This window comes from Phoenix dactylifera, chromosome 1 (assembly GCF_009389715.1).
Source record: "Phoenix dactylifera cultivar Barhee BC4 chromosome 1, palm_55x_up_171113_PBpolish2nd_filt_p, whole genome shotgun sequence".
In the NCBI taxonomy this organism is placed as follows: domain Eukaryota; kingdom Viridiplantae; phylum Streptophyta; class Magnoliopsida; order Arecales; family Arecaceae; genus Phoenix; species Phoenix dactylifera.
The window spans coordinates 37526046-37544890 of NC_052392.1; the positions used below are offsets into that span (position 1 = coordinate 37526046).

Below are 18845 nucleotides of genomic sequence, written 5' to 3' on the forward strand. Positions count from 1 at the left end.
TCGGATATCACCTGCTTCAACGTCTGTAAGTTTTCTGGGACATATCTTCCTGTTCCGATCTATAGCGATATTCCCCTTGTGAAAAATTTAACGCCTCAGTGACAACCTTTAGGTAATGTAGGAAGAACTGTTGCTTGACCCAGTATACTTCTCCCTGTCATTCATGATGCATGGAAAAAGGTTCAGTTCTGTGGTTCTCTAGAGTTACAATGGAAGCGTAATCTTGGAGGTGTCATCTGATGTTGTCAGTTTTGAAATGTAACAAGCAATTTTCCTTCCGACCTATTGTTAAAATAATCCAAATTGATTGACCATCCATCAACCAACAAGCAAGTTAAAAGCAAACATTTTCCAGTTGCTTATGCCGGTAAGTATGCTAATAGTCACCTTCCTTTCCATAAGCGCCAGACTGATTATCTGAAGCCTAAATTTCTGCAGCTCAACCCACAAGATGAGCTCAAGCAACCTTGTGAAAGCTCTGTGGAGCTTAGACAAAGGCCGTTTAGTGTTTTCCACTTCAAGGAATATAAAACACAAAAAATAGCCTAAAAATTAGAGCCCATGAAATTCAGTATTTCACTTCAATCCATCAAAAAGACATCCAGCAATGCATTATCAGCCTCACTCTTCTTGATCCTCAAATTCTGCATGCTGTTCAGGAACATATCCCTCACCCTCCATCTCCCAACACAACAAACGCAACACCAGGTATGTCTCTTCCCCTCCATAATGCAATATCTGATCAGATTTAAAAACAAAGACAAGATTTCTGATGCAAATCCAACTGCATCCACTGACCTTCTTCACACCTCTCTCTCGCATGGTCTTCCACACTCGAGCCATGCTGTCCCACCTCCCTCTTGTACCATACATCCGACCTAATACAAAATAAGGAAGTGACGAGCGAGGCTTCAACTCCATCACTTTCTCTGCAACTATTTCTTCCAGCCGCACATTCCTGTGAATCCTGCAAGCTTCAAGAAGCAATTCCCATGTTGCTGCAATAGGCTTGCGAGGCATAGTCTCTATAATCTCCATTGCCTCTCTCAGCCTCCCTGCACGGCCCATCATGTCCACCATGCAGTTATAGTGCTCCAGACCTCGTACCACCCGATATCTCTTCTCCATGGATGAAAATACTCTCTTTCCTTCATGGACCATGCCTTCATGACTGCAAGCAGATAAAACACCGACAAGAGTAATTCTATCAGGTTTATTACCACTCTCTTGCATTTCTTTGAAGATTCTTAGAGCTTCTGTGCCTTGCCCATTTCGAGCTAAGCCCATGATCATGGTATTCCAGAAGACCAAGTCCTTGGTAGCCATTGCTGAGAAAATTTTCATAGCTGATTCCGTCGATCCTAACTTAGTATACATGTCTGCAAGAGCACTAGAAACAATCAAATCTGCCTCAAAACCCAATTTAAAAACCAAACAGTGGATCTGCGTTCCCTGCTCGGTCAACCCAAAACAGGAACTTGAACGCAGAATACTTGCAAAGGTGAATCCCGTCGGCCTGATTTCCTTCCTCAGAGCCAGCACAAAGAGCCTCAGAGCTTCATGCACAAGCCCGCTTCGTGCATAGGTTGATGCCATGGAGTTGAAGAGCGCCGAATCCCATCTGTCCATTTCTTGGAAGAGCCGGATTGAATTGTCCAGTCTGCCACACATGGAATACAGGTCAATAACAGCACTAGAAACTACATAATTCGAAAGGAATCCCATCTTGAAGCACTGGGCCAAAAGTTGCTCACCCTTGGCCAAATGCCCAAGGTCGGCGCAAACATGGATCACCGACGACACCGTGAACTCATCAATTGGAAACCCATGAGCTCTCATCGAACGGAAACACTCCAATGCCTTCTCACCATGACCTGAGTTGCCGTAAACCGAGATCATCGAATTCCAAGAGATGACATCGAGGTCCTCCATGGCTCGAAAGACACCGCAAGCGTAACCGACGACTCCAACCCTTCCATACATATCAATAAGTGCATTGCCAACCACGGTGTTCGATGAATTCGAGCCGCTACGGATGAGAAACCCGTGCACTTGTTTGGCGTGCCGAGCATCGGAGACACAGGAGGCAGCGAGGGACAGCGTGTACTCGCTGAACCTCGCGCCGAGTTCTTGCATTTCGTAGAGCAGTTCAGAGGCCTCATCGAACAAGCCATTGGAGATGCACCCGGAGATGATGGAATTCCAGCTGACAGTATCCCGCAGGGGCATTTCTTCGAAGAGCTGGCGGGCTTCGTGAATGCGGCCGGTCTTGGAGAGCAGAGCGAGAAGAATGTTGAACGAGAAGGCGTTCTTGGAGGGGATTTCGTCGAAGACTCGGAAGGCGGAGGTGGTGGAGCCGAGGCGAGAGTAGAGGTCGAGGAGGCGGTTGGCGAGGAAGGTGTGGCGGTGGAGGCCGGTTTTGATGAGGTTGGAATGGAGGGTTTGGGCGGAGGGAAGGGAGTTGAGAGAGAGGCAGTGGCCAATGAGAATAGAAAAGGAGGAAATATCGAATTTTTTGAAGGGTCCAAGTTTTGGAGGGGAAATGATCATAAGGGGCTAAGATGCGGGGTTTAAGAGCGGAGGGAGGGGCACCCCATCTTTTTGTTTATCTTCCGATGCTTCCTTTCTTGCTTCTTTTGGTAGTTTTCTCCTTCCATTTGGAGTTTGGGGGGGAGGATTTCTTCCCAGGTCTCAAAAGCGCTTTTTTTTTATTATTATAAAAAAAACACATTTCTTTCCTAAGGTTCCTTATCATTCACAATCGAGACCGAAATCGATTGAAATAAAAATTAAAACAATCATTATTTCAACCGTATTTGATTCGTGATTGAAATCAAAATTGAAATGAAAATAAAATTTAAATGCTAGAAAAGAATAGAAATTGAATGTTTAGGATTTCAGGCATTTGCATTTTTCTTTAGAGACTCTTCTAAACTAAATAGCTGGAATGGAAGCCACTCATTTTTATTCTAATTCTAAAGTCTAATTCCTTCCAACCAAACATACTCTTAATCACACCAGCTTGTTTATAGGTTTCTAAAACCAAATTGATCCATTCTAACAGGGGATTTAGGGAGCTTTTTTTTTTTTAAAAAAAAAATTGATATTATTGTGGCCTGCTACTGGTGGAAGCTTATGAACTTCAAAGACGGGTATGCTGCCGGGCAAGAAGCAAGAATGAGAACTAGCTTTGCAATCAGAGTCAACTGAAAAATAGACATCAGAATGAGAGTTGGTTTGCTACTTAGACATTTTGAGGTTAATTAACTTACTCGTAGAAAATTTACCTATCATGTAAGGTCTGCCAGCAACTTTTGGTCATCATATAAAAATTAGGCATATCAAAAGACAAAACTAGTTTCTCAAAAATTTCACTGAAAATCTTGTTATTGTATTGTTGATAATGTCCGTACACTCATGTACAGAAATCTCACATGCATTTAGGTTACTCGTACATTGCTAGGGTTAGTTCCACTTCAATTGCAAGAGTTGAAAGAAGAGAATAGATAGAAATGAGGATGCTAAATAGATGGAATAAGTGAGGAGAAGCAAACTACTAAAATCTATCATTGTGCAAGATTATTTAATAGAAATAAGTATTTTTCTACTAACACTGAATTCCCATTGATGCAAAAAATGATAGAAACAAAATTCTCTGTTTACTAGAGTAACCATTGAATAGTTAAAATAAATAAAAAAAAAATTAAACCTTGTAAGAAAGGTTGTTTGGTCTTGATACACATACAACATGATTGCTTTTCAATCTAAAGCTATGAATTGAAAGCTGATATTTTAAATGCTCTTGAGTCCTCTTTTTTCATTCCAAGCTGTAAGTGATCTCTGCTTCTTCACAGTGATTTCTTACGTCTCCCCATCTCCTTGATGGATATCCCCTACCTCCAAAAAAAATGTAGACGAGTATCTTATATTGCAGCCGTTCCGAGAAGATGATAGCACTGTTCTTCCACTAAAACTTTTTTCCATCATTGCTCTTCCTATTAACCAAGCCATTTGATGTTCCATCATGAAACCTTTTGGCACAAGCAGTGCGCTATAATTTGATATACATATAGTAGCTTTCCGATCCATCAACTCTCTTGTTTCATTAACCTGCAGCAACAACATTACACGAGCTTGGCACAAGAAACTTCATTCATGTCCAATGATCCTTCCAATTATTTCGAGCACACGCCTCCGTCGGTCTGTTACATAACACCCTACTTACAAACTCCACCAAAGAGGATCCACTTTGTTCTCTATCAGTTGCCACAACATCAATAACCTTATCAATGAAAAGCAGAGACTAATTGGCAGCCATTGAGATTAGTCTCTTGGCACCCGGGGGGATCTCTGATCTCAACTGCTGCCCTTCTCACGGAATGTTTATGGAGGAGAGAGCTCTCAAACGATAAAGACTGCCAACATTTTTTCAGAGCCCAAGTCTAGGCAACCGTCGCTGATGTTGTGCTTGTGCCTAGTCAGTCTCTGTAATAGTCAACGTCCTCCAATTTTACCTATATTCAGCTCATAACTTCATTGTACACTGTACATATATTACCAAGGAGCATATCCTTTGATTACATTAACCTTCCAATTTTCTCATTGTCTTGAAATGCATGCGAAAAATTTCTTGTTCAACTGTCAGATCCAACTGAAACCAGGATTCTTTTTAATCCTTCTTTCACGCATCATTCGTCTAACTTGTATTGAACTCTCCCAGTCGCCATGAGCAGCATATATGCTAGATAATTGCACATAAGAGCCAGAATGCTGAGGGTTAAGCTCAATAAGCTTCTCAGCCACCTTATTTCCTAAAGCCTCTTCTCCATGAGCCTTGCATCCTCCAAGCACTGATGTCCACATGCTAGCATCAGCCTCAAAGGGCATTTTATCAATGAAATCAACTGCTTCCTTAAGTCGACCAGCACGCACTAACAAATCAACAATGCATGAGTAATGCTCAACAACTGGTTCAATACCATAGTCTCCCTTCATCCTATGAAACCATCTTAATCCTTCCTCGATTAGTCCACAGTGGCAGCAACCAGAAAGGACAGCAATAAAGGTCACCACATTTGGGCTTACTCCTGCATTTCTCATTGTTTCAAAGAGTTCAAGAACTTCAATTCCATATCCATTTGATGCATAACCCATTAACATTGAGTTCCATAGGACTACATCAAATTTCCTCATTTCATTGAATAGCCTCAGCCCCTGACTGACACCACCACATTTACAATAGAGATCAATAATTGAAGAAGAGATTATAATGTCTGACTCAAGGCCAACCACAGTAGCCCAAGCAAATATCTGTTCTCCGAGACCAAGCAAACAAATGCTTGCGCAAGCACTCACCGCACTAGCCAAAGCCACTTTGTCAGGCCTAAGATCCAGCTGATGCATCTCGCAGAAGAGCTCTAATGCATCAATGACACAACCATTCTGGCTGTATCCCACTATCATTGAATTCCACGAGATCAAACTTTTGCTTGGAATTGACTCAAAGATCCGCCTCGCATCTACAATTCTCCCGCAGTTTGAGTATACATTGATCATTGAGTTGAGTACAACTGTGTCGTGCTTTTTGAGCTCACCGAAAACCTTGCAAGCATCCTCCCAGTAGCCAGATTTGGAATAAGAGTCTATGAGAGCACTTGCAACAACTATATTTTCTATAAGTCCATGTCTGAAACAACAAGCATGCAGTTGTTTCCCATATTCTAGCTCACTGAAACTCATAGAAGCACCAAGAAGACTCACAAGAGTTGATGAATCCGGCATGACTCCCTCCCTCCTCATCCTTCTAAAAAGATGCAATGCCTCTTCTCCTTGATCATTAATGACACACCCATTAATCATAGAATTCCACAAAACAACACCAGGATTCTCTCTCCTGTCAAAAACCTTTCTCGCATCCACCAAACTTCCGTGGCCTGCATAGCCCGAAATCAAAGCCGACAAAGAGAAGTCATCAGGTTCTAGCATTGAGTCCAAAACTAAACAAGCACTATCAAAATCCTCACACTTTGCATACATGTTGACAAGCGTGCTGCCCAGGACGGTATCCAGGTCCACCTGGCTCATGACAATACGTGCATGAATCTGTTTGCCGAAATCATGAGCCACGTGATCAGCGCAGGCACTGAGGACCGTTGCCAGCACAAAACTATCGTTGCACGGTGACGAAGGTCCCACGAAATCCGAACCCATCTTCTTAAACAAGCGAAAAGCTTCGTGAACTTGGCCTCTGCGGACATACCCATGAATGATCGCATTACAGGCAACGGCATCCGTCATCGGCATCTCTTCGAACAAGCGCCGGGCGTTCTCCAGATCGCCGCATCTAACAAGGCCAGTGACGATGGCGTTCCACGAGAAGGTGTTCCTTTCGGGCATAGAGTCGAACAGTTCTAGCGCAGCACTGGGATCGCCTGACTTGAGGCAGGCATCTAGGAGCAAGTTCCAGGCGAAGCAGTTCCGGTGGGGCATTTCGTCGAACAGGCTTCGGGCGTCGGTGAGGTTGGGGCAGCAGCGGGCGTACATTTGCAGGAGGCAGTTGGAGGCGAAGAGGGAGGAGGCGTGGCCGGACTTGAGGAGGAGCTGGTGGAGCTGCTGCCCTTGGGAGCGGAAGCGTGGGGCGACGCATGAGCGAAGCCAATAGGAGCACAAGTGGAGGTCGACGGTCATGGGGGGCAGAGATCATCCTTGGTGTTAGAAAAGGTGGCCAACCGCCCCGACAGCCCTTCCTCTATACTTACCGCTCATAGGAGTGTCAATGGGCTGGTTCTGGGTGGTTTGGCCAAGGCCCAATTTTAGCCTGGAGTTGCGAGCTAGGCCTTTTTAGCCCAAGTTCTCCCCCCTCTTTTTTTTCTCTCTCTTCTTCTTCTCGCATGCGCGCGCGTGCCCACGTTTTTGTGTGTGTGTGTGTGTGTGTTTTTTTTGGTATAACGGTGGCTCATACGCAATGGGTGTGAATGCGGCCAACAAAATCAGAAAATAAAAAACTATACAAGGGCTCAGGCAATGATGCGTGGTTTGTCTAGATAAAATATTTGAAGTAGTGAGTTGCAAAGGAGGCAACCCAATCGTTTTCTTCTCGTTAAAAATCAAGTCTAAACAAAAAGAACTGCTTAGGTTGGATCTTGTTGGTCTCTAGGGTTTGAGCTTTGAGTAGGGCAACTTTTCAAGCCATGAACGGGTCAAACCTATTTAAGACCTAATCACCTGGTTCCGAGGGCCTCATTGGCATGAGGAGATAGGTGCGACCAGGTGCAATTGATAACAACATGGTTGAATCATGAAGCGCCATGCCGACATGGAAGTTTGCATGAATATAAGTGCTGCATCATAGTGTTTACCATTAAGATTATTATTATTATTATTATTATTATTATTATTGCTTAGCATGATTTTTGGTTTCTTGGTTGGACAACTCTTTAGTGAATGATGCCATGAATAAGATGTGTTGCATACTTGCATGTATAATTGCTCATATCAAAAATTTATTTGCTTTTCTTCGAACTCTCCATTTTTGAAAGGAAAAGAAAACATGGTGCTATAACAAATAATAATCACAAAGTTGTGATGTATTAAGATAAAGAGTGTGCTCACATTTATTTTCCAAAGGTTTTCTTCAGAAATGATTTAGAGCATCTTGATATAATATTATTTATCCTAAAATTATGTAAGCTAAAGTCATGGTTTATCACATGTATGGGCATATAAATTGTAGATGATAAAAGGTTGTACATGGAGCAGCACATCATGAGAGACCCTGCAAGGTAAAGCATTCAATCTGACGATGTATTAAAAAAAAGAATCCGTGTTCTTTTAATCTACCGTACAATCGCATTACTTAGATGACTGGATGATCATCCAAGGTGCAAAGACTAATGCTTGTAGAAAAGCCTAAAAAATTGAACAATATACTCTCAACAACATTTTAACAACATTACCACCAGAAAGAATCCATGTTCTTTTAATCTAGAAACCTTTTGTTTGTGGTGGTCGCCTAAGCTTTTAGGATCTTATGCCAATAAGCATAATTAAGTTTATTAATTGATTCAACCTTTTCACTTCTTATATAATCTCCTTTTTTTTTTCGTTTCATCTTTTTTCCCTTACTTTCTTTGGAAATTAAGAAGCCACTTGTCATGTGCTAATCATTTTTCAATATAATTTTTTGAATAATTAAGAACAAAATAGAATATCCATGGTCGAATGAATCCGCTTTGAATTCTCTTGCTGATTGGAGATTAGAGTGGAGATTTTATTTTACTGAACTTTATTGAACTCATTTGGTATAATCTATCATGATTGATTGATCTTAGCATAGATCACTATCAATATTGACCAAGTATACCGATCAATTGATCTTAGCTTCAATCTCCATCAACATTGAACCAAAAAATATAAGCAACACAAAAGTTCTTAACTTATTCGATGTGGGACCATTATTCCTCAACGCCCCTCTCACAAAAAGGTATGTGGATTAATAAATGGGAGTGTGGAAGTTTCGGTAAGCAAGAACAATCGATGGGATCTGATACCATGTTAAGCTTCTATCTAAAAAATCGGACATTTGGATGGGCCCAAGAGTAAGATAATCGATGGGATTATTAGTCCTCAACATCTTTTAACTAATGTTTCCTAGAAACAAAATATTGTAGGTTTATTAAAGTGTCCCCAAGCATTGTCTTTTGCGTGTCAAATGATGTGGCAATTTTTTTGATGTCAATGTAAGTTTTTTGATGATATGTCTGCTTGTTATATACACACAAAATATGAAAATAATTCCCAGTGTCATATGGTACAAGGGGGCTAGTGCAACTTGTGAGGTTTGTTGCAATACACAAGGATGGTTGAATACTAAGTTGCCAATCTAGTATCCAATGGACCTTGAAAAATGTTTATGTTACAGTAACAAAAGCCCCAAACCATTTTTCTTCCATACATAAACTACTTATTTCTTAAGATTGTTAACTTCAAAGTTATCATCTATGCTTCAGTAAAGAGAATTTTAACCATTCATATGAAGACCCAAAAGAACTGTGTAACACATGGAGAATGATGATTAAGATTGTAAGTTTTTAAGAGATTGGGAGACAGAGTTTACAAAATATTTAATCTAATCTTTTGTTGGTTAAAAAAAAATAATAATCTAATCTTTGTCTCTTTTAAATTTGATCACAAGAGGCAACAATTACAAGACTCTGTACCCGTCTGAAACTAACCATAGTAATACATCTTTTTCCCTATTTCTTTGTATGTTCAATTCTCCCCGATTTTTTTATGTCTAATAACTATCCACCTCTACATTTTTCAGATGATTGGCTCCAATGAGTCCAATCTCTCATATGCCTTCAATAGGTTCTGCTCACCCTAGTTTTCACTCACCACGATGTCATGCAAGGATGAAAATGCCCTTAAAGGGTTACATGAGCTTTTTTTTAATTCTATTTTTTCAGTAATACGGTGGTAACGAGACACCACCAGATTTGAACCCTAAAACTCTTCTAAGGACAAATCTTTAGAAGAACGATGTTATCTAACAATGCTAATAGTTATCGGCTTAGTTACAACGAAGTGTTAACCATGCATCATTCAAGTCATGGATTTGCTTAAGGTATTGTTTGGTTGAAGGAGGCTGTTGGATAAGTTGTAGTTGATGGGGTTCTCTCAAGAGTTTAAAAGTGGAAGGAAATATAGAATATTCGAATAAGTAGTCATTCTTATTTTTTCTAAGCAAGATTTGTGATACCGATCGGTATTAGTATGTACCGACCATATCTATTGTACCTGTACCGAACCAGTGCACGCTGCCGAAGACGTACCGACATTCGATATGTTGAACTAACTCTGTACCAGACGTATCAATATTATAAGAGAATGTTGCCGATACGAAATCTGATATCAAGATAGCCAATCTTGGTATTTTGCTCCAAAAAGTCCATTTTTCATGTGTATGATTTATGTTGTCTAGAAAAAAAATTAGAAGTGTGGGTACTCTAGCTGAGCCAATCACCTTTTCTTTTTATCTCTAGAAGAAAACTTTCATGGCTGTCCCTAGACAGTGACTTCCTCCATTCAAATAGGGTCCAAAAGAATTTAAAGTTACATTACAAGAATACAAGATTAATGTTATATATATATATATATATATATATATATTCATATATACTATATTTCTGTTTTTCTCAAAAAATATATTATGTTTCTATGATAATGAGCCAGTGTCCTATGGATAAAAAAACTTTTCCAGCCAAAAAAAAATCCTCCATTAATGGAGGGTCTATAAATTTTCATATAAATACAAAAAATTGCAAGAATAACGGTATAACCAAGTTATATATTATACTATATTATATTTTTTATGATGATGAACCAGGAAGTCCAAAACTGCTTTCCAAATCAAAAGAAAAAAAAAAAAGAAATCTTTTCCATGCCTGTATTTATGGTTAGGTCAGCGAGGTTTGAAATTGCCGACCCTGCAGAAAAACTTAACAGCCTCTTCATTACTTTCAAAGAAATCATAGACGTTTCCACATTCCTTTCAATGAAAAATCCAAGAAGAAAAAAAGAAGAAGAAAATTATGATGGAACTGTGATTAATAATTAATTCCCATATAAGTTTCAATTGCAGACACATATTAATTCCTATCATCTAAAAGAAAAATTAGATGCTCCGTCGTCAAAGGATATATAATTAAGTACAATTGGTTGTGGCTCATAATTACAGGATTACGACATAATTTAGTGGTAGCAAATGCAATTATTATAAATTTTTTTTACATAAATATCCTCTTAAATATTAAATTTTGTAGGAATACTCTTCTAAAATTGATATTTGCATGTATACCTTCATAAAACACTTGTTTTGCTATTCTATTCTTTTTTTTATCCTTATTTTTTAATATATATCCACATCATTTAACGCCATTAAAAAATTAACGGTTTCAAATTAAAATAACTAAAATATTTTTAATGAATAGATGTACATCATGATGGAAGACAAAAAAAGTAATTTTAATATTTTATTTTTTTATTAAAATAAATATATTTTTTATTAATGGTGTTAGAAGAAATGTTATATCAAAATGTTTGTGTTGATACCAAAAAAAAAAAAAAAAAAAACCCTTATTATAACTGTAACGTTCCTTGAGAAGAACGTTCATGCACTAGTTCCTGAGAAGGTCGTGTAAATATCAATCATGTCATACCTGATTGGCTCATAAATAGCAGTGGGCTCTGGCTGGGTCCAAAATCGGCCTTGCTTACAAACCAAACAAACACCCGTGACTTTCTAAGCACATGACTTCTATATTTCCGTAGTAATTTCTCTTTAAAAAAGCTCAAAATTTGTAAATGGAGTTCCCCAGAATCCAAAAGCAACCCTGCAAAAAGTTTCCGGTCATGAACATTTCCATCGGGGAAGATGGTAGCCCTAGCAAGCAGTCCAAAAAGATGGACAAGAAAAGAAAACAAAAGAATGTCCTATATTGCGAGCGAGCCAACCAAAGAGAGACAAGTATGCGGCCATACTGACCAGAAGCATTCAGTCTTATTGATAGAGACCATAGTATGATAGAGACAATTGAAATGAAAAGAAGAGAAGAAGAGAGTGTGAGGGACCGTGGCTATCAAACCAGGGCTCTTTTGAGCCCACCCTTTTGGACGCACCGGCACCTGCACATCAGAATGAGATACGAGAAGAACCTGTAGGCCAAGATGAAGCACACCATCACCACCACATTCCTCCACCTGCTCTCCTCCCCCAACCCTTCCTCTCTTAAGAGATCCTCTCCTCTCAATACACACAACCCCATCTCGTGCTTCACACACATCCCCGGGCCGGAGAACTCGTTCACCAAGAAGCTTTCGAATGGATACTTGAACAAAGAGATGAAGTGCATGAAGACCCAGTAGCTCGGCATCGCCTTCTTTCTTATGAAGTAGCCGGAGAAGAGAAAGAACGAGCCCATCACCCCCGAGATCAAAGAGTTTCCGACTATGAAGTTGGGCGCGAGAGCGCTGAAGCACACAACCACCGAGTTGGCCGTGTAGAGTATGAGCCATATCAAGAGTAAGAAGTACATGAACGCGGTGAAACTCCGGTTGAGACCGACGAGCCAGTAGAGCGGCACCGAGAAGAGAATGGCTAATATGAAGAGGAATGGCAGGAAGACTAGCCCATTGGCCACCACGTAGGAAGATACTCTGTAGCTCCCACTGGAGGTCTCCTTCATAAGAATCTCCCTCTCTTGAAGAAATATCGGCAGTGCTTCAGTGGTGCAAGAGAGCAAGAAAGTTAGAACGAATGCAAAGAGGCCTACTCTCTCCAGGACCTTATCGTCTTTGAGGTCGAAGAATATGGAACCGAGGACGAGCCCCGAGACCAGCATCTGGATGGTCCGGCATGCGAAAAGCTCCTTCGTTCGGAAAACATTGTTCAAGAACCGATGTGTGAGGATGGTTACCTCTTGAAATCTTGAATTTGGGTAATCGTAGGAGAAGTCGAACCCGGCGAGCGATTCCTCGTCGACTACTTTGTGAAGCTGGAAGAGCTGCTGGAGCGTGCACCTATCTTTCTTTCCTTCGATTCCTTCTCCTTTCCTCGGGAGCTGGAGCAATGGCTGTTCTTGCGCTTCTCGTTGATCTTGCTGCTGCTGTTGATGATGTTCTACTAGTGTTTCTTGCCGTTTATGTTGCTGGAGAGCATCGATGGAGTCGATGGCGAACTCGACGACATTAACCTGGAGCGGCACCTGGAGGCTGAGGGAGCGGAGGTGAGAGCTGAGCTGGTCGACGGTGCCCTGGTGGAGGACGGAGCCGTGGGCGAGGAGGAGGACGGAGCCGAAGAGCTTAACAATGCGAGAACCAGGCTGGTGGATGCTGAGGATGACAGTCCGGCCGCGGCTCTCCGCCATGGTCTTCAGCATGTCGACGATCTGCGTCGCCGACGTGCTGTCGAGCCCCGACGTGGGCTCGTCGAGGATCAGCACCCTCGGGTCATGGACGGCGTCCACCCCGATGGACACCCGCCGGCGCTCGCCGCCGGAGACCCCCCGGACGCGGCCGCTGGCGTCGCCCACGCGGGCATCGGCGACGCTCCCGAGGCCGAGCTCCCTTAGGAGGGACTCCACCCGGGAGCTCAGCTGGGAAGGGGGGAGGCTGCCGCCGAGGCGGAGCCGGGCGCTGAACATCAGCGTCTCCCTCACCGTCAGCAATGGGTACAGCGTGTCCTTCTGGGTCACGTAGCCCGAGATCTTCCGTAAGTCGGACTTGTCGACCACCTTCCGGTTGATCAAAATGGTCTGCGGCGACGGCGGGGTCAGCTTGCCGGCGAGTATCTCCAAGAGAGTAGACTTGCCGGCGCCGCTCGGCCCGACGATGGCGAGGATCTCCCATGGCTTGGCACGGCAACTTACGTTCTTCAGCACCTGCCGGACTCTAAGTTTGGAACTCTTGGTGGTCGGCAAAACTTCTAGATTGCATGGTCGATGGCCATGGTGGCTTGCTTCACTATCTTCTTCTTCTCTGCTCCAAATTTTGAAGGGATGTGTTCTCTCTGAGATGTGGATTTCGTAGCTGATTCCTCTGGCTTCTATCTCACAGCCTTTCATCATTTGAAGACAGGAAAGGGAGGTTTTCTACAGCTCAAGCACAAGCCAAGACCACACCCTTCGTTCTATCCCCTTTCTTTGGAACATTTTGAGATGTGAGAGAGCTTAAGCTAAGCACGAGGCATGGGAATCCAAGCAATAAACTTTTACTTACCATTTTACCCTTGGAAGGGATGAGAATTTTGATGGGAAAGAGGTGGATAGGACAAAGGTCTTGCCAGGTCATTGTCTCCGAATGCCCTTACGTTGGTTGTCGCTGTCAGGATGATCCTTTGGACAAAAATGCCACCTTCGAAATGGAATGATAAGGAGGGATCGAAGCGTAATTTGGGGAGGTGGATTAAGGTTAGTTTGGTCTTTAGGCGAGGGACGGTTGTATGCCCGGAGGTCTACGTTCTGCGCCAACTGTGGTCCCGTGGCCTCACTGACTTCTGGCTGGGATCACATGAGAAGTTTGTGGCTCATATTTAATTGGGGCCCCAGGTTATATGTCAGCCCTAGGTTATGATATTAACGAATTCAAGACTATATATATATATATATATATATATATATATATATATATATATATATATTACACACCAACTTGGGCATGAGTGCACTTAGAACTATCTGGCTAGAGAAGTTGACGAAGAGTGAGAAGGAATAGCCTCAAGGCTCTCTCATAAAAATTCTTTCGAGTGATACGCAACAAACAAAATAACCTAGCCGGCGAATTCAGAACTACTTAATTCAAATTTCACATCTTATGGCTTAGCTTTGTTAGAGCTGTGGAGGTATAGAATGTAAAAAAATTGTAGCTCTCACAAGTTTCAGATATCAATTATTTAATTAGTCTAATTATCTATTTATTTTATTATATAATACTAATTTTAGAGTAGAAGAATTGGTGAAACATCCCTAATCTATGGTTCTTTTATTTTTGATAGAAGCTCCATGGTTTCTCAATCATATTTATTCCACATTTATATTCTAATAAATTAGGAAACAAATTGGTTGGCTCTAGATTTGAATTCATCCAAGCCAGCAAAAAAAAAAAAAAAGGATCAAATTTGAGGCGGAAAGGAGGGGGGTGAAAATATCACCGGGCCACAAGTTGACGCGCCGGCGTAGCGGATCAGCGCTGTCCTTTGTTCGCTTCCGTACTCCTCCCGTGACCTCGCCTCGCTCGTGAGGCGGGCCCCGCACCAAGCCCACTGTCGCACCCGTGAACCCCTCCGAATCCGTGCTCTTCCATGCAAAACGTACCCGCATAAACTCATATGCGGACGTTAGAACAGCCGTCGATCGTTTTCACGAACGGCGGAACAGTGATTCTCTCATGAAGCTTTATATGCGGTCACCCGGATAATACAACTGATAGCAGCCATCTCAGCCGTCCGATTCGTGTGCTCGGTAGCATCCACTGAGTACAGGACAAACCGGGTCTTATCCAGTTTGAAGCTTGATTGGCCGAACTCCAAACTGTTTGATCAGTGGACTTCTTTTTCTTTAGCTCCTTTTGGCCGTCCAGATGAAATAGGAAAGATTTATGCGTGTAACGGTTCTCTGTTGGAGGCTCGCATAAAGGATTTATACTTGCTTTTGGGCCAATCATGGATTTATCGTTCTCATTGGAACGTAGCAGCCTCGTTACAGAAGAGGTGATCACTTACCTCCTACGGTCTTTGAGGCTTACTTTAATTTATTCTTTTCATAAGTGGATTGATTTGTTGGGGTTACAGTATTATATAAAGGATGGTGGTACGTAATGAGACTATTAACAATTATTTGGTAAACCATCATAGTCTTGTTGATCAATTGAAGTGATAGGGGGTCTCTAATTTAGGTGACTATAGCCCTAGATCATCTCGATCAATTCTATGAGCAGAAGGCAAGCCCTCATTGAATTCAGCAATTGCGCGTGCGCATGCGCGCGCATGTGCGTGTGCGTGTAATGTATGTATGAATATATAAGAACATCTTATTACAAAATTTGTTATGCACTATATGCTCATGCTTTCTTAAGACCTTATCTTCAAACTATATCTAGCCTAATCTTTCGATAAAATACTAGTCAAGTTCTAGACTTCTTGCTCCTATTATATGCTACTCTTATCTACCTTATGAAATATTCGGTCCACTCAACAAAGCCAGCTAACTCATCGAATATCTTAGTTTTCACAATCTGCTTCCATTTGCAATCAGTTTTCTTTATAACTAGATGCGGAACTTCTAGTCAAATAAGTATTATTTGAGTCGTCACCAATTTGTGACAAATAGCTCCTATTCATGATCTGGTTGGTAGGAGAGCTAAAAGATACAATTGTTAGGTCTTGCAATGAAATTAGAATAAGGACCATACTAATAGATGATTTCAAAAGTAATTGAATATTTAGTTGTTGACCATCCAACAGAGGATTTTGATTTTGCCTAACTGCATGAGAGCGCAACATGAAATCTGTTCAGAAGTAATTAACGATCGATTAACAAAGGAATGTTGGACTTGGATCAACTAGTGATCATAACAAACTTAGCTGCATAATCCACTTTGAATGCGCAAGGGTAATTTGAAGAAAGTATTCAGCGTAATGTGGTATTGATGTATGACTAGAGAACATATATATGAATGGCTTTCGGATTATGATAATGGCCAGACCTAGCAGTCCAATGTCGTAGTCCATTTCGATAAATCAACCACGGTCATCGGATAACTTGCAAGTTTGGTCATGCAATCTAATTTATGAAACATGGGAACTCCTGATATGAGAGAAAATTTACCAGCTTATAGCACAGTCCACAACCAGGACTGACTATTTAATTATCTTCATGCACTGCTTGTCCATGAGGGCTGCACAGTATTACCGTTGTTTCAAACGCAAATGTCGTGTTAATGTGTGCAAATACTGTTCTCTTGGATAGATGCATTTCATGGCCAGCTCTTCACTGTAATGTGGCCTCCATTTTGGCCCGAACGTAATTACGTAGGTGCCAATTGGGTCATACATTACGTGGTCTCCATAGTTTATGCCAATTGGGACAACCGAGTGGCCCGTTTTAGATCTTGCAGTGTCCTTGATGTACCATGTATGCATCCTAATCATCGTATGACAGCAGATGAGTCCAGATCTTGGTGGTCGCACCGAAATTCAAATGCATAAACAATGAGCAAGGAAAAGAACTTAGGTTATCAAGGCATTTTCAGACTGCTACGTGCTATATGACCCACTCAAGTTTAAGATTAACTGACTATATTTTATGCGACTACAAGGTTGTTCCACCGGAACACCAATATCATGAGTTTGAAGCACGAAAATAATCTCTTTACATACGACAGATCTAGTAAGGCTGTGCATATCCGATCCTTCTAATATCCTGCAATAATAGAAGCCTCGTACATTGTAATACCTTAAGTATCTTCGTGATTACTGGTTATAGAAGATCGTCTTCTCTTGTAATAAGAATTTTGTAATCCTTTCCAAGCTTAGAAGCAGGAATTATGCTTGCTCTCATGTGATAGATTTCTTCTTTAATGGTTGCCTTCATCAAAGTAGAAATTCTACGTGGGCCAAAAACTAGCGAAGGGACGGTGTATCAAATAATTTATACATATATTTGTGGCGTCGTCAACAACTTGCTGTCTGACAGAAGGATCTTAATGGGGCTAGAAGCTGAAAGTCCGGACAATATATATAGGTACAATGCTTGCGGTACTACCCTATCTCCAAATGCGCTGGCATGTGGTGACCAGCCATATAACTTCTTATTGTAATTGGGAATCGACTTGATCGAGATGCCAAGCTGGCAAAATTGCTAGAGAGTTTAGATGATTGACTGTAATTCAGACAATAGAGATCAGTCAAAAGTCGCGATGTGCCTTTGAGGCAGCAAAATGGTGGTCGATGTGTTTGGATAATGATGCTAGAAAGAGAAAATTATACTCGGACCTTCACTCCGATGTTGTATCTGACCTGAAATAATAAAAATAAAAAATCCTCTTGCCGGAGAGTATTTGGCAGGGAACCCTCCAATATCTAAGTCAGATTCTCAGAGAACAATGAACATTTTATGAGAGTGGCAGAGTGATGTTACCAGAGTGTAAGAGGACTTAAGAGCACTTACCTGGAGGATTCTCCGGTATTGGTTTGTATGAGCGAGGGTCGATGCCCATTGGTGAAGGATTCAGATGTGTAGATTAGTTATCTTTAGTAGCCCATCGCACGTCTCGAAGGTCATGCATGGGTGTTTTACTTGTGCATCATGTTCCATGCATCTCGCCCATGAGGTTAAAAAAACTGCTCACTATCGTAATTAAGATGTCGCCAGCTGGAGAGATAATTTAAAATTCGAAAGACTCTCTCCATGCATCTTTGGGCTGGCTATGTAGTGAGCTTTGACTAATTGGTTGAGGGCTTTGTAGTGAGCTCTACTTGATTAGCTTATCATATTGGCTGGTTCTGAAGTGTATCATTTATGATTCCAAATCTGGTATTACTTAATTACCATCTATCATTCTATACTACTTGCTAAGGCCCAGCTCGCTCCTCCGATGTCTTAATTTTAGACCATGTTTGTTTGTTTGCTACTTTTTTCTCCCCCTGACCTACTAGTGTGACGATTGGGGTCCGCACGTAGTCCCATTAATTATTGGCAAAAAACAGCTTAGTTTTCCTCGAGGACAGCGAGCAGAGCTAGTCCACCGACAATGCCATTTAAGTAGAACCGCATTCCAGTAAATTCATTTTTTAGCTTTGGCCTCTTGTTTAATTTCATGCGTAGCTTGCCATTATTCTCCTTGCATATGTGTAACAGATGGCCATCTAACTGGCCTGCCTTCTCCATTTGCAGAAAACTTGTGCAATATATATTAGCTGACCCAATAAGATGGCTCGCCAATGGCAAGAAAGCAACCTAATCTGCATCCATGAATCGGATATGCGCAATAGGTCAATTAGAAATGGTGCATCCAGACCATCCAATGTAGTTGACTTTATGCAGCAACTCAGCATCTCATCTAAAAAAACTAGCCGGAAGATATTATTTAAGTTTATTGGTCTTCTTTAAATATTTAAAAGCTATCCAATATATAATCGATGTGGAACTAAATATCTGCCCACACGAATCCTCACATATTCTTTCCATTTAAGCCCTAATATTCTCGCCAGGCTAAATGTCTAAATCCACACAAATTGATTTACAGGTATCACAAATCTAGTAACAAACACTACGATCCATCCGTGGTCA

The 18845-nt window shown here is 41.4% G+C and overlaps 3 protein-coding genes across 3 annotated transcripts; all 3 read right to left on the reverse strand.

Annotated features, from left to right (window-relative positions):
* Positions 1-621: 621 nt before the first annotated feature.
* LOC120112860 (pentatricopeptide repeat-containing protein At1g43980, mitochondrial-like) lies at positions 622-2550 on the reverse strand. The gene has a single exon (XM_039132823.1). The coding sequence runs from the start codon at positions 2548-2550 to the stop codon at positions 622-624; it is 1929 nt and encodes a 642-aa protein (XP_038988751.1).
* Positions 2551-3637: 1087 nt separating this feature from the next.
* LOC120113026 (putative pentatricopeptide repeat-containing protein At1g77010, mitochondrial) lies at positions 3638-6779 on the reverse strand. Its single transcript, XM_039133503.1, has one exon. The coding sequence runs from the start codon at positions 6685-6687 to the stop codon at positions 4642-4644; it is 2046 nt and encodes a 681-aa protein (XP_038989431.1). The 5' UTR covers positions 6688-6779; the 3' UTR covers positions 3638-4641.
* Positions 6780-11528: 4749 nt separating this feature from the next.
* LOC120113027 (ABC transporter G family member 5-like) lies at positions 11529-13756 on the reverse strand. The gene has a single exon (XM_039133508.1). It carries the CDS (start codon positions 13623-13625, stop codon positions 11640-11642), a length of 1986 nt encoding a protein of 661 aa, XP_038989436.1. The 5' UTR covers positions 13626-13756; the 3' UTR covers positions 11529-11639.
* Positions 13757-18845: the final 5089 nt, after the last annotated feature.